Raw genomic sequence first — 15679 nt, 5'->3', positions numbered from 1 at the left:
ACCTTTTCAGGATCCTCAAACCCTCCACTAATACCAATTTCCTGACCATAATTGGAACTACAGTATCTTCTCATTTGAGGCAATGGGTCAGATTGGATTTGTTTTCATCCATTTCAATTAAGCTAAATATCCCTGTCTGGCTTCACACACTTGGTTCAGATTTTTTCAAGCTTGGCATCTGCACTGTAGAGCCTTGAGGAAGTTTTTGGTTTTCTCTTAGAGAGGCTGTATTCTCTTAGAGAGGCTTTATTCTTTGTGACCTGTTGGTTCCCAACAAATGCAGTGATCATTTTCAGAGACACTGGGCTGTATTTGATTGTCTTAAGTACCAGCTCTTATGCCTTAACCTAAAGGCCTGTCCATACTGTCGCCGACCACCAAAAATGTCATCTGAGAGTTCCGACTTTCCAACGTGCAGCTTTCCGAACTCTAATTCGAGGTAATGCTTTTCAGAAGATGCGAGTGACGTCATTTTGTAGTTGAACCAGACCTTTCAGACGAGAAGTTCGGTGGTCAAAGACAATAAGGACAGACCTTTAAGTTAAGGCATAAGAACTGGTACTTAAGACAATCAAAATAGAGCCCTCTAGATCATAAACATTCTCCTATTGGGAGATGTGATATCTATGGAACTGTTCAACAAAGTTGCATGGCATCAGTATGATCTCTTTTGATTCTTCATCATGTGTCAGTCCAAAAAATTATCTGGTATCCTCTGCCAAGGTTAAAGATTCATTGTAGGTGATGGACCAACGGTTTATAGCTGTCTCATGTCTGTGATCATAAGCCGCAAACCAGGGCATCATGTTCTTGAAATAATAATATTCATCATTACTCTTGCCAGCATCAACTAATAGGCTATTAGCTTTGCTACCTGCATTTTCATTACATTACCACATTAGTAGTACATTTACATATGCAACTTTGCTCAACATTATTGCAGCAAATTTAAAATAACTTGTCAGTACTGATTTGTGAGATTACAAACAGGCTAGAATACATGGCAAGGGTTTAAACATTAACACTGGATAGGTTGTCTGCTTTTACCCAGAGGTGTTATCTTACCGGTAGGTCAAGTCAATATGATTTTACCACTTTTAAGTATACAGTGATAAAATGACCTAAAAATCTTTTTCAGAGATGCCAACCAGGCTAGATCACATCACAAGGGGTTAAAGATTAGTTCTGAATAGGTTGGCAACTTCTACCTGTATTTTATACATTACACCATTAGCAGTACAATTACATTTGCAAATCTGCTCAACATTATAGCAAAATCTGATTTTACCACTTTTAAGTATACAGTGATAAAATGACCTAAAAATTATTTTCAGAGATGCCAACCAGGCTAGATCACATCACAAGGGGTTAAAGATTAGTTCTGAATAGGTTGGCAACTTCTGCCTGTATTTTATACATTACACCATTAGCAGTACCATTACATTTGCAAATCTGCTCAACATTATAGGAGCAAAATCCGATTTTACCACTTTTAAGTATACAGTGATAAAATGACCTAAAAATCTTTTTCAGAGATGCCAACCAGGCTAGATCACATCACAAGGGGTTAAAGATTAGTTCTGAATAGGTTGGCAACTTCTACCTGTATTTTATACATTACACCATACAATTACATTTGCAAATCTGCTCAACATTATAGGAGCAAAATCCGATTTTACCACTTTTAAGTATACAGTGATAAAATAACCTAAGATTATTTTCAGAGATGCCAACCAGGCTAGATCACATCACAAGGGGTTAAAGATTAGTTCTGAATAGGTTGGCAACTTCTGCCTGTATTTTATACATTACACCATTAGCAGTACAATTACATTTGCAAATCTGCTCAACATTATAGGAGCAAAATCCGATTTTACCACTTTTAAGTATACAGTGATAAAATGACCTAAAAATCATTTTCAGAGATGCCAACCAGGCTAGATCACATCACAAGGGGTTAAAGATTAGTTCTGAATAGGTTGGCAACTTCTACCCCGAGATAGCCGCATATGTCTGAATATCAGTTGCGGCCCCCCGACTAAAACAATTGTGTGCTTTTATCATGACTTTTGGCTTGTAACTTCTATGACCAGTGTCAGCCAGAGCACAGTGAGATGGAATCATACATTACCGAATAGCTCGCACATAAAAGCAAAGCTGCCCTGGGAGACATCAGCAACACTGAGAGTAGCAACAATTTTCCCCAACACACTGGGGGATGAGTGAATTACCTGACAGCAACATTGGGTCTTTGTCCAAGGTCTTCTTGACATGGTCTGATTCTCCCGTAAGTGAGCTTTCATCAATTTTCAAATCATTCCCTTGAATCAGCACTCCATCAGCAGGGAGAAGGTCACCTGAAACCACATACACGAAGAAACACAAATGATGTACATAATACGCACACAACCACATGTACGCACTCACGCACGCACTCACGCACGCACGCACGCACGCACGCACACATTTCAATTAGACACTCAAGAAACACATTTTCCACAATCCTGTCTCATTCAATGCTAATTTACATTTGAATATGTGCACAGTGTAAGATGAATGGTAGACAATATGACCTTCTCACACAGCAGAGATGTTTATTTTACAATTAGAATTAGAAGAAGAGGTGCCATTTTCACACCCAGGAAGCTCTGTTTAATGAAAACTAGTCCTGTGCCCGGAGGGTGTGCACAGTATATGAGGGATTGAGTGTCTTCAAATTTGGGCATTGTTTCAGCACACGGCTGTTACCATGGCAGAGACGCATGCTCAGTACATTGTTTTTTGTCTATTGAGTTTTCTCTTTCTTTTTTCTTATATTCTGTTACCATTATTTTTCTCATGTTTCTTCTTTTCTGTTACCATTATTTTCCTCATGGACACTGATTTGTATGCATTGTTGTTCGTTTGCCTTTTTTGTCTCATCAAGCATCACTGATGCACTTAAAGCTGTAACAAAAACTTTAAAATGACTAATGTAATGCCTCTGTTCAGAGTAACTGATACATTTCCTGTAGTCCACGTGAGAATGATTTACTTATACAGCACACATATGATTATTATTATTATTATTATTATTTTTCACTATTGATTTAACTTGATTGAATTGACCATTATATTATGTGTGCAGGTCATGCATACACACATGTACTATGAACGTTGCTCTGACGAATGCTCCGGGAGACTGACTTTTATAACGGCATCTATCTATCTATCTAACGCATGCTTTCTTTACCCAAAATAAATGGTTGGAATTGAGAAACTGCCCCTGTCCATTTTTTACTGTGCTATACCATACATGTTTGAATGTTGATTTTGATTGCAATGTCATGTGTGTATGTTAACTTCTGACTCAATTTACAGATATGAAGCAAACGTCATTCACCATATTTGACTTGTGCAACGTCGCCAACTACGATGTCTGATGTGAGGATCTGGATGACTTGACCACCGCGAACCACAGTGAACTTCTGCTCCTGTTCGATGCGACTCTGGAGGCCACGGAACTGCTTCTCTTTGCTCCAGTCATTGAAGGCAGTCACCAGCACCACGCAGACCACCGACAGTAAGATAGCGGCGCCCTCGATCCAGCCGGTCTCTGCCTCACTCTCGTCTTCTACCCCGGCCGCCATCTTACCACAGTCTGGAAGAGAAAGTGACGTTTAAAACCCATTTAGGCCTAACCTATAGTTAGGACTAAATCAGAAATTAGCCTATAAAAACAAATATTTTGCTACATACTGTACATGTACTGTAAGCCCCTCCCATACACTAAAATGTGTACCCGGCCTGAATGGGTTAATTGAAAGGTTTCATTCCAAAAGGAACAACCTAGCTGTAAGTTCCAGAGATCTCTGTACATATATTATGTATGTCTGTATGTCCTTTGCATATCAAGCAGGGTTTATTTGTCATTCACTCATACAAGCAGTGAAATGTTGGTGTGACATCATGCTCCCCAAGACTGTGGTAACAACGACAATACAATATACAACAAGATAATACTGGATTGTAATGAAAAAATAAATAGAATAAAAATAAGAAAATAAAAAACTAAAAATAAGATACGTAAGAAATTGGGTTAAAAAGTGCAAGCAAGACACACTCTATAAACCTCTTAGCAGCAATGGGGAATGTGCATAATTATAGAGTCTGCAAGGTCATAATAGAATGTGCAGTGAACTAAGGTATACATCATACATAAAGTACATGTATGTATCTATCTATTTTGATCAGTGCAAATAACAGTGTGAGCAAGACAAGCATGATTTTTTAATGTTTACGGATGAATGCCGTTTTTGTTGAGAACCGTTTATTTATTTATTTGTATCCAACTGGGTCCAAGAGACTGTCCAGTGTTGATTGATTGGATGAGCAGTTCTCCAGAACTATTGCTACAGCTCCTTGCTATTTTACTTGTATGTTCAAATTGTATGAATGTAGTTATTATGGATAATATTTCACTTTATGTCTCAGCACTCTTGCACTCAAAGGACCACAATGGAAATAAACTCGAGCTTGTTAGTGTTTTAATCCTTTTGACAGGTCATGTATGCACATTGGTGTATACAACTGGCCTGCTCAAAACGGCCGGGCACTGACTGTACTAGCATCCACAAAAGAGCAAGACAACAATTACAGTACATTGAACCACAACTGTAATAGCAGCCAATGTTATTTTCCGTTTCATGACAACACTGTCAGTTCTTTACAAATAGTGGCTATATGGGATTGGGTATTATTTCTGGCAGTTCTGTTTCTTTGACTGCATACAGAGGACAGCCAAACAGTGACAGGAAATCAAATGGAGAGTGATGATTACAACAAATAGTCACAACTGAGTATGTGCCATCAGTGCCTCAGCCAGGCTGAACGCTTCTGTCATTTGTATTTCTAATCTACATTGTTATTATCTACACATGCAAGGCAGAAGGCAGGACGGTGAAGGCCAGACAATATGTTTGTCCGGTGTATCTGTTTGTCTGTCCGTCTGTGAACGGCTAATCCCTAACCCCTCTCACCAGCACCAGTGAGTGCATCCATTCACACCTCACAGTCACACATGTCAAACTGCACGGCAGATTGTCAAATGTGCTGGTGAGCAACACTGACGTTCCCAAAGGAAGCGTACAATCACTGCCACCCTTAAAACATGTAGCTCGCTGGCATCCTTCAAAACTGCCCTGACCTTTCAGGAAGCCAGAGGTGGAGTTAGTTATCACTTGTGAGCACCCCCCTTACCTTAGCCCCACCCCCTTGTTTCCCCTATCCTGTACATATAGTGTTTTCATAAGTGCGATATTATTTAATGTTTTCTTTGCTTGCTATTTATTACGTCCATGAATTAAATACAGAGGGCTTCCAACGTAAAAAAAGACTGTAAAAGGTCTCATTTGGGATGTTCCTTTTAGGCAGGGTGTTTAACTGTACTTGTACTGTACTACATTTCAATTGTATTGACTATACTTGTACTGTTCTCCATTTTTGTCTGATAAAATAATCAATCAATCAATGACTTAGGCTTCAACTCGGATGTCCCGCCTAAAGAAGTACTCAGATGATTGATTCCTCCACTCTCAACTGCATCACAGATGACAACGATAAGGAATACAGAGCCTTGTTGGAGAGCTTTGTAAGGTGGTGTGAACTGAAAACATTCCCCCCTCAAATCAATATTGGAAATCAGCAAAGCAATAATAGTCCCCCAACTCCCATCACCATCTGGGGGATGAGGTGGAGGTGGTAGACACCTACTGTACAAGTTATTTGGAGCACAAATGGACATTTAACCGGACTGAGGCCATCTACAGTTATGGACAGCAGCACAAGCTGTTCTTTCTGAGGAGGCTCAGGTCCTTCAATGTGGGCAACAAGCTGCTGCAGATGTTCTACCAGTCTAGTAGTAGCCCGTTTCCTCTTCGTTGCTGTGAGTTTGTTGGAAGGCAACACCAACACAACAAACTGAACTAGTTGCTGAGGAAGGCTAACTCCTAACTGGACAACCTGGAGGTGGTTGCGGAGGGGAGGATGAGGGGGAAGCTGGACGCCATCCGGGTGATCCCCTCTATGATGAGCTAGCTAGACGGATAAGGAGCACATTCAGCCTCACATTCCCTCCTGGCACACCACAAAGCACAGGGCCGTGCAGAGAGCACTGAGTGGGCAGGTGCTCAAACCTCACAAAAGGGCACTTCCGCGTGAGCATAGTGCTCGCGCCGCTCTTTGGGGTGGACTTTTTGTGGGGGTCCCTTGTGCCATTTCACACCAGAAATGTAGCTACATAGAACTTTCTGGCCTCACCACATACAGTTGTTTGCAGCTGCAAGGTTAATGAGGTGTGGGGGGGGGGCACTTGACATCTCTGCATCAGTTAAAACTAAAACTGACAGCCAGCTCATTTAATAATTATTATAGTGACCTGCACTGTCTGTTCTGTTCTCTGGGATTACTGACTGCTCCACTCTGGTGCAATTGCACATGGACAACTGGGATGTACACTACAGAACTCTGACAGATGCCTGTTGAGGATAACCAGCGTTGCATTACTGATTCAATATTTGGGGGTACACGGTTTTCACGACGTCACGCTCACGTCTCTTAACACCTTCTATACAGGTCTATTGATATGCATACAGGCTTGTTTCTTTGTTAACACACCCTGTTGTGACACTAAAGTGTTGTTTAGGTGTGAACATCGCTGATAGACTTCCCAAACAGTGGGTCGGGACCCATTTTTGGGCCGCGGACCATTTTTGTATAAATAAAAAGTTTAAACAAATCAATTAACAATTCAAGTATTTCATAAATAAAAAATTAAAATAAAAGAATGTCCATAAATAAATCTAAAAATGTTTAAGAAGTAGTGAAAATAGCAGATCTAATGTACAAGCTCACAACATGGTGCAAAGCGACTCGTCATGAGTTTGTTGATCTGCTATTTTCATTAGTCTGGGTAAACGTCTAATTTCTCTTTTGGTTCTCCAGCTAAAACATTTGGGAACCACTGGATTAGACAGTATACTCGTTATATTCATAAATATTTGCTGTTGTTGATAGAAGTACATTATATATTATCCAAATACTCACTGCTGAAGTTGACACTGAACACTGTTGAATGTTTGTACATACTGTATGTTAATGTGATATGTAATCCAACACACAAAATGTCATTGCAGTATGTGTTTTAATGCATTTAATGGAATAATGCTCTATGGTTAGTATTAATGTATGGCTGAAGCTGTGAATAGACAATTACATGTATTGAAATATGGTCTTTTAAAATATCTGAAATAAATAAATATCGAAATACAGCAGGTCTATTATCTGAAACAACATTTGAATTCATTATTCTATGTAAAAAAATAAGATTGTCAACTTACTTTCTCTGTCGGCATCTGGAGGTCTATAAAAAGAAAGGCCTAGTGATATTATGGCTGCCACCTCAAGGATGATTAGTGTCACATCTTGCAATGCTTCCCACACTAACTGAAGAAATGTTTTTGGCTTTTTGGGAGGTATAACGTTCTTTCCAAATTCTTCTGTCCTCCTGTTGATGTCCTCAGGAGTGCCTTCCAAGCCTAAACGAGAGAATCAAAGGAATAACAATCAACACGTGTGTGTGACATTTGTGTTATCAAATATTACATGCTGTCTCCATGTTTAATGTAATTATGGGTGAATGCAGGTAAAGCACATTTAAAGTACTGTCATGTATACAGTATACAGTTTTTCCAGCACCAGGAAGTTTCAGCTCCAATTCCTTTCCAGCCTTCTTTAGATTACTAGTACACTATTTATATTAAAGCTGCATCCCGTTTTATGTCTGGGATTAGAACACAGGTCTCACACTAACGAGACAATTTCTACCACTCATTCAAGAGGCAATCCCCCTTAATCCAGGGGAGATGTTTCTTTTATGAGCTTCAGACAGTACTACTTGTCAACCAGAAGGTGTCTGCTCTATAACCGACAACAGGGTCTTTAAAGGACAACTTTAGTTTTTGGAGCTGTGTGGAACACAAGCTACCCTATACGTGGCCGTGTGTGTAGGTATGTGGGTATGTGGGTGGGTCTGTGGGTCTGTATGTAGCCTGTATGTAGTAACCCTGGGTGACCAGAGAGGTGCTGTTGAGTCTAGCCTGCCCTGAGCATCAACTGCAATACACACACACACACACACACACACACACACACACACACAGCTCCACTTCGAACAGAGGTTCGATTTTTTACAACAAGGGTTCATATTTTAGATTGTAATTAAAGAATATAAAAGATGAGTGTTGAATTGATTTCATTTACTTCTTTCTATTGTTTTAGAGATTCTTATTTCAGTGGTTGGGGGCATGCGTACAAGTGGCTAAATATGTCATTTTACGCAGAATAAGCCCATTCCCAAGATACAACGCAACCTTTCATGGTTGGATGTGACTTATGGGGGCTAGAAGTGTTACTGTAAATAGCAATAAAGAAACTGCTGGCTTATTGTGTCTAAAAAGACATATTTAGCCACTTGTACGCATGCCCCCACTTGTACGCATGCCCCCATGCGTACGCATGCCCCCATGCGTACGCATGCCCCACATTTTAGCAAGGTAAACACGATAAAACAATAGAACAAAGCAAATGAAAACATTTTCACACTCACTTTTTCTTTTCTCTAATTACAATCTAAAATATGAACCCTTGTTGTAAAAAACTAAAGTTGTACTTTAAACAATGTTTTGTCTCCCCCTTCTCCACTCCCACCATTGGCTCCCAGTTACTGCCCGTACAGAGTACAAAACACTGATGTTGGCCTACAAAGCAACCAATATATAGCACCCTCATAGCTTCAAGGCCTGATCCAACCCTACAACCCCTCCCGCCCACTCAGATCAACTAACACAGGGAAGCTGTCAAGAGTCAGAACCTTCCCTAACAACAACAACGCTCCACAAGTCCCAGACTCCTTCTGGCTCCCAAACTGTGGAACAAACTCCCCAAGTTAGAACTGCAGAGTGCAGACTCACTCCCAATATTCCGCCGTAATCTCAAAACTGACCTCTTCAGACTCCACTTTAGCCCACTTTTATTTTGTGATATTATACTGTTTAGATCAGGGTTTGACACTAAGGTCTCAGAGGCACTTGCCTGTCGGGAAAGCACAGGTCATAACCACTTGCCCGAAAAGTAAATCATCCATTATAAATTTATAGGTAAAAGTTGCACTTGTAGAAAAACAGAATGAGTAAAAAGGTAGCAATGTTTATGAATACCCAATAATATAGAATTAAGACGGGAACGCACTTGCCCGTCGGGCAACCTGAAAGCAAACTCCACTCCTGAGTCCTGCCCGAAAGTTTTATTTACTTCCGAAAGTTTTATTAACTTGCCATGGGCAGTCGAGCAACCGTTAGTGTCAACCTCTGTAGATTTATGGCTCTTGGTTTACCTATGATCCTAGATTACTGAGCCACTACACTGTGTCTGAATTTGAATGTATGTGTTTACCTTGCTTTCTGTAAATCCCTATGGATTAAGAGCATCTGCTAAATGCCTCAATTGTACATTTCTCAATGGAAAAGCAGGGAGAACACCTCCACACTGTAGATGTGTTAGTTATATAGCATTAACATACTGTACAATACAGATTAAATTAACATTTTATTAATTAAAAGATCCAGATTTCGGCCTGGGCCACATGGTAGTGGTCCAGGCTAGGCTGGTAATCCTGCCCTTGCAGTGTTGCAGGTTCGTGTTTCCGATCCTGACGACCTTTGCTGCGTGTCACCCCCCTCCCCATCTCTCTCCCTGTTTCCTTTTTGTACACCTATCAATAAAGGCAGAAAAAAACCCAAAAATATAGTGTTTTGTAAGAGCACGTAATAATGATTATAAAATGCCAGCACCATTAAACGGATTGGAACATGTTGTACCATTTTATGCAAAACTCAGGCACATTAATGGCTTGATTGTATTTAGGGTCAAAAATATTTGAATATTTAATTATATTATATACTATATTTAATAAATACAATTGTGACTCATTTCTTTCTTGCTATAGCTCATTGTGTGCCGAATGTTGCTTTGCACATACTGTCATATTTTAAACAACAAATCTGTGATTCATAAGATTGACATTTCATATATTATTACCAAAATGTCATCCAGAGTTAATGAGAACTGACCATCAAGGCATGACTACTACACTCCTAGTAGCATTGAATATACATAAGCATGTTTCTAAACATTTGACATGTGCTATGATTCGAGTTGCTTCTTAAATCGACATCACCAATGTAAAGTGTGCAACACATACTGGATATGCTGGATGAACTGTTAATGAACTGTGTGCAACTGCAGCTCAGGCACAAATGAAAAGTGAGGATTTTACAGGCCAAATGTAGGCTATACTACCAAGTCCTGTGCTTCAACTGACCCTCTGAGTTGGGTCAGCATGCTGCTTATATAGTCTAAATCCCTCTAAGCAACGCATCTCCTTCTGACACCCTAAAGCTTCCATTTCCATCTCAGTGTTGAGAGGACCTGCTGCGTTCTGCCTCAATCCTACTGCTGTACAATGACGACTTCTCCTCATTCATTCCGCCGATGGGCTGTCAGCCATAAAGGTTACACTTACAAAATGAAAGAGTGGTGAAAAATGTAACACACGTGTGACAGATTTAGTCCAAAACCGATCAATCAACTACAAAACGCTTGGCGGTTTAAAATGAGTGGGATTAAGGTGAATCAATCTGCCGCCAGCTGTCACTCACAATTGAGGTGTGATGTAGTGTTTTGTGGTACGTCTGTGGTTGTCAGTCTAATGGATTTTCCCGCTGTATGCAGCCACTAGCCACGCTACTGGTGACATTTTGATGCTCTTTTCAGTGGGTGGGGAAGAAAAGGACGAGAGAGAGGGGAAATACTAACAGTGTTTATTGAACGCACGTGAGGCCACGGTGGATGAATAAGTAATCGCTATAGGCAAATGTCAAGGGACACACTGCTGTGATTCTGAGTGGAAACCTTTGGCTCAGACAACACTGTAGGCTATGGCTCACTATCCTACTGTAGGCCGGGAGGTTTTGGAGACTTACTATAGAACAAAGGGAGATACATTGATTAATTGAGATTATGTGTTTAGAAATCAAATTTTGTTTACATCTAACAATTTACAGCACCAGATTATACGTTTTAAAGATGTTTTTTTTTATAAAGCATTACATCAAATGGACATGCATAAAGAGAGTATTGTTCCACTTCACATTCATCTGTAGTATAATGTTCTACTATGAGGTTCAAAAGGATTTGTTTTCAAATTCCAGCTACAAGCACATCCAAGCTGCCACTGCCAGTACCCCATATTTTCTGTTGTGATATAACAATTATGTTAGCGTGTTAGTGTTTTTGAAAGGACTTTAAAAAGAATCTAAGGAAATGGATCAACATAATTATCCTCCATTTTAGTAACTTACTAACCACTGGCCCAACCTAGCAATAACACACATGGCTTGCCTTACAGTATGAACCATCATGTAGTGCTGTTCTTTGGTGGTGATCAAATTCAGTGCATCAATAAAAGTACAGATAGTAAGTTCAGAGTCAAGACCCTACAGTTTGCTGTGAGGAATGAATAATTAATAACATCAATTATACTAAAACGACCTAGCTCAATGACTCACTTAAGCACTCAATTGAAATGCATAAAAAATTCAAAGGTTTTTCCATTAATGAATGTCTGCCCTCATTGTCTGATAACCAAACCTTGGTCAAATAGCATTTGGTTTCATTTCCAGGTGGCCTTTACCACACTGCAACAGATGGCAGAACATTTGAACACTTTTTTGTCTATTTAGTGAGTTTGTAACTTTAGTAAACTAGTGATTGGAAGTTTATCTAGCTCTATTTAGACTGCTAACACATTAAAGCTATAATCCTCATTGTAACGGATTAAACATTATTCTAGCCAATCTGGTAGAGTTAAATTATTATTATTAATTATTAATTCATATAATTAATTAAATATAAAGTATATCTGCAGTGGTTGGAAGTACTTCTCACTCCCTATCAGGTGAAAAGAAGCAGCTTGGACTCCTCATGCATTGGAAGGAAGCATGAGGTCAGTCCGTTGCTCTCCCCACGTTGGCAGAGGGAGTGTAGCGCCCAGAATTTACCCTTAGCAATTGGCACTGGGTGAAAAATGGGTTACAGAATCGTGGGATGTTTTTCTTTTTTCTTTTTCTTTTTTTTAAGGAAGTACTTCTCACTACTCTTCTCTTCCATTTACAGATTTCAACCATAGTATTTTGACAATGCTGCCTGGAAAATGACTATTCCGTCTCAGGGCCACTGGCAGTAGTCTGCTAAAAAGCCTTTTCCCTTGTACAATCAGGCACAAGAACGATTTGACAGAATGAAAATAAACTGAAAAGAAAGCTCTGCCATTCTGCTCAAGCACTATGATTGCGACCTTCAGGACCTACTATCAAAACCTCCTCGGCTGTCCGTCTGTCCGTCACGCCACACTTTTGGCCTCCAGCACCGTTGCCCCATCCATGCCAAACTTTGCACACACACTCCTTGGCTGGCAAACCACAACCTCCGCCCCTCATTTCTCACATGCCCCTGTTCTAGCGCCACCATGAGGCTGCTTTTTGCTGACAACATGCAAAGTGGTACACACCACAGATATAAAAAGCTAGATGCCTTGTTCTCCTCCGCAGTTCATTGGAGCGATGTGCAACAGTTGTAGTCCGGACTTCCTGGAAAAACGAAGGGACTGCTGCCAGTCAAGTGACAACTGGCCAATCACAGCGCGTCTTTTCCAGGACTTAACCAAGGACAACAATTCAATTCAACAGAGCCAGTTCCGTTGCGCGGCTCAGCTGTTCTTACAGGCTGCATATGTAAAGACCCTCTCCCACCTACCTCTGATTGGCCTAGCAACTTCCGTATGTGTGACGCACGTGGAAGCGATTCCCTTGGTCCCTCATGCACATGCCCCAGAGCTGAAGGAGGCGTCTACCTTTCTACGTCTATGATCTCAGCAACATGCATCTGTACCATTTCCTATATTCCCTCCTGATAGGCAGGATTGCCTTCTAAAGTTTGCTGGATTGAAATTCCGCACATCATGAACAACACATGCCTTATCTTTGCAAATAGCCACGCACATTCGTGCGTGCGTGCGTGCGTGCGTGCGTGCGTGCGTGCGTGTGTGTGTGTGTGTGTGTGTTTGTATGTATGTAATGCAGTCCTGTCTGACTATGATCTGACCTGAAAGCAATACAATACAATTATATGTCCATCAGAGCAACAAATTATTACAGTTACAAATCAGATTTAAATGTTCTATTTGCTCTGTCCTGAATCGGATATAAGGAAACTATATTTAGTGAAAATAACTGATGAACTGTTCTGCCTATTAATGTACTGTACATGAACATAACCTACTGTCAATCACAGGGACATCTGTGTCCTCAGGCAGCCATAAAGTACTGTATGCAACTGTACACAACGACATCCATGCCTTTAGGACAAATGACACTCAGTTCTACCAAATTATCTGATTATTCAGATGTATGCTCCTAACTGTACATGACATCATCTATTTTTACCATTAATTTACTTTGATGAAGTCACCATACCTCATCATATTCCCTACTTTTTGAAACCAAGCCCTCCAGGCAGCATCTAGCATTTCTTGGTCCTTTGACACAGGCAGCCATATTATATGAAAACTGTGAGGAAATTACATGCACAGTGACAGTAGTATCACAATGCGAAAAAACCTGAATCCATTACCCCATAATACCATAATTAACAATTTATAACAATTGAGTAGTAGGCCTGTGCATATAAATTTGGCAATAAAATCCATAGGCAGAGTGGTGTCTGCCCTACAATGTCCTACGGGAGAGTGTTTTTTGCAGTCCGAGTGTATCAAGAAAGCAACTGGGTTAAGCACCGTTGGTCTGACCAGTTTAACATTCACCAGTTTAGCATTCACCAGTGTCGGCAGGTTAGCATTTCACCAGGTTAGCATTGACCAGCATCGGCAGGTTAGCATTTCACCAGCGTTAGTTTTACTGGGGTTAGGGTTAGGGCTAGGGTTAGGTTTAGGTGTATCTCCGTCCCCCCGACTTTCGGCTTCTCCGCGCAGACAATCACAAGCTTCTGCTGCCTTAACCCAGTTGCCTTTTTGATACACTCGGACTGAAAGACCTACAAAAAACACTGTCCCAATGTCCTACACTTACTTGTCCCATTTCTGCATCAGTAGTTATCATGTCACTACTTGTTTTCTGATTGTGTGAGATTACGAAGAAAATGTGTGAAATGTATTTCTTTACTTTTTGTCTCCCTGAGGAGCTGACCCAAATCCTTTATGTTTATTTGTTTCATACATTTTCCTACATTTTGAGTATATTGTACCCAAAATGGGTCCACTGCATGTACTGCATATCTCACACAGAAATCAGAAATGCCCCAGTTGGTTTCAACCCCAGGATCTTTTTGCTGTGAGGCAACAGTGCTAACCACTGAACCACAGCATCTCCCATTAGAGGTGCCACAGAGGTGACCTTTTCTTGATAATAGGGAAGCAGATAAGTGTAAAATGCTTGCACTTCTCTTGCACTTCTCTTGCACTTTATATTGAAATACGGCATAATAAGATATATTTACCATCAACAGGTGATGTTCTCAGCCTAGAACACAGTCCGTTGACATCTTTGTAACTTTCCTGGATTCTTGCTACTCCTTCAACTCCTCTGAGCTCCATGAGCTCACGGAGTTCCTTAAGCGAGCAGCTGAATTCTCCATCGTGATTGGCCTCCGCCGCCGCACGGCGTTTGGACCCACGTAAAGAGTTGCGTAAAGAGTTGTTGGCCATGTCTTCCTCAATAAGCTACTCAGTGACAAACTGTTCCCGTATTTCCCATAAAAAACTATTCCTCAGGAATGTAGCTTGCTTGTGTCCCGGCAGCGTGAGATGCACATGTAGAAATCTCCTTTCATCTGATTCCTGTATGCCCACTTGCTCATCTTGACTGCTGTGGGTGCCATTGGTCAGTTGAAGTTAAAAGGGTACATCTGGAATGAAACAAATGGAAGATACAATTAGTGAACTTTCTACAGGCTTGGCATCCAAAATGTTGCATCTTTATTAATACTGTAAATGGAATTCGGACAACAGATGTTCAGGAGGCGGAGAACCACACCTTTGCTCCGCCCTACACACAAATCATGGGCATTTCTTATACCCTGCCCAAACCACTCAGAAGCCTCTATGCCAGGGGTCTTCAACAGGGGGTCCGGGACCCCTAGGGGGGTCCCCAGAGTTACTACAGGGGGTCCTCCAATTCTTTGAGTGAAAGAAACTTTTTTTCTCCTTTTTTTTAACCACTTGAACCCTAGCGTCCATATTCTGAGAACTTTAGCAGTAGATCTGCTATTTTTGGCAAAGAGGTTTGGTGTAGAGGGGAAAAAGAGCAGACTAAGTACAGAGTGAAAGGTCAAGTTTATTAAGTGTTGATGGTTCAAGTGGTTAAATATTTTAAAACACAAATTGACATGAATCGAAAATACACTGATGATCGTGCTGTCAAACGATGAAACTATATGGAATCTATGAGAAGGTTCAGGGGGCCCCTGCTTCATCTCTCTCTCAAATAAGGGGTCCTTGGCCTGAAAATGT

The 15679-nt window shown here is 40.7% G+C and overlaps 1 protein-coding gene across 1 annotated transcript in view; it reads right to left on the bottom strand.

Moving 5' to 3' along the window:
- The window catches only part of LOC308294441 (plasma membrane calcium-transporting ATPase 1-like), a gene marked incomplete at its 5' end in the record, with an annotated part of 39572 nt that extends 24697 nt beyond the window's left edge, over positions 1-14875 (bottom strand). Inside the window, 4 exons of the mRNA XM_080737174.1 lie at positions 2232-2357; positions 3383-3640; positions 7377-7574; positions 14668-14875. Of these exons, the coding sequence (XP_080593300.1) occupies positions 2232-2357; positions 3383-3640; positions 7377-7574; positions 14668-14875 (790 nt within the window). The remainder of the gene's footprint in view (positions 1-2231; positions 2358-3382; positions 3641-7376; positions 7575-14667) is intronic.
- Between the last annotated feature and the right edge of the window lie 804 nt (positions 14876-15679).

The sequence above is a fragment of the Nannobrachium achirus genome (genome assembly GCF_963921795.1).
Source record: "Nannobrachium achirus genome assembly, chromosome: 11".
Classification (NCBI taxonomy): Eukaryota; Metazoa; Chordata; class Actinopteri; order Myctophiformes; family Myctophidae; genus Nannobrachium; species Nannobrachium achirus.
Note: the sequence above shows the minus strand (reverse complement) of the source record. Positions and strands in the feature narration are given on the sequence as shown.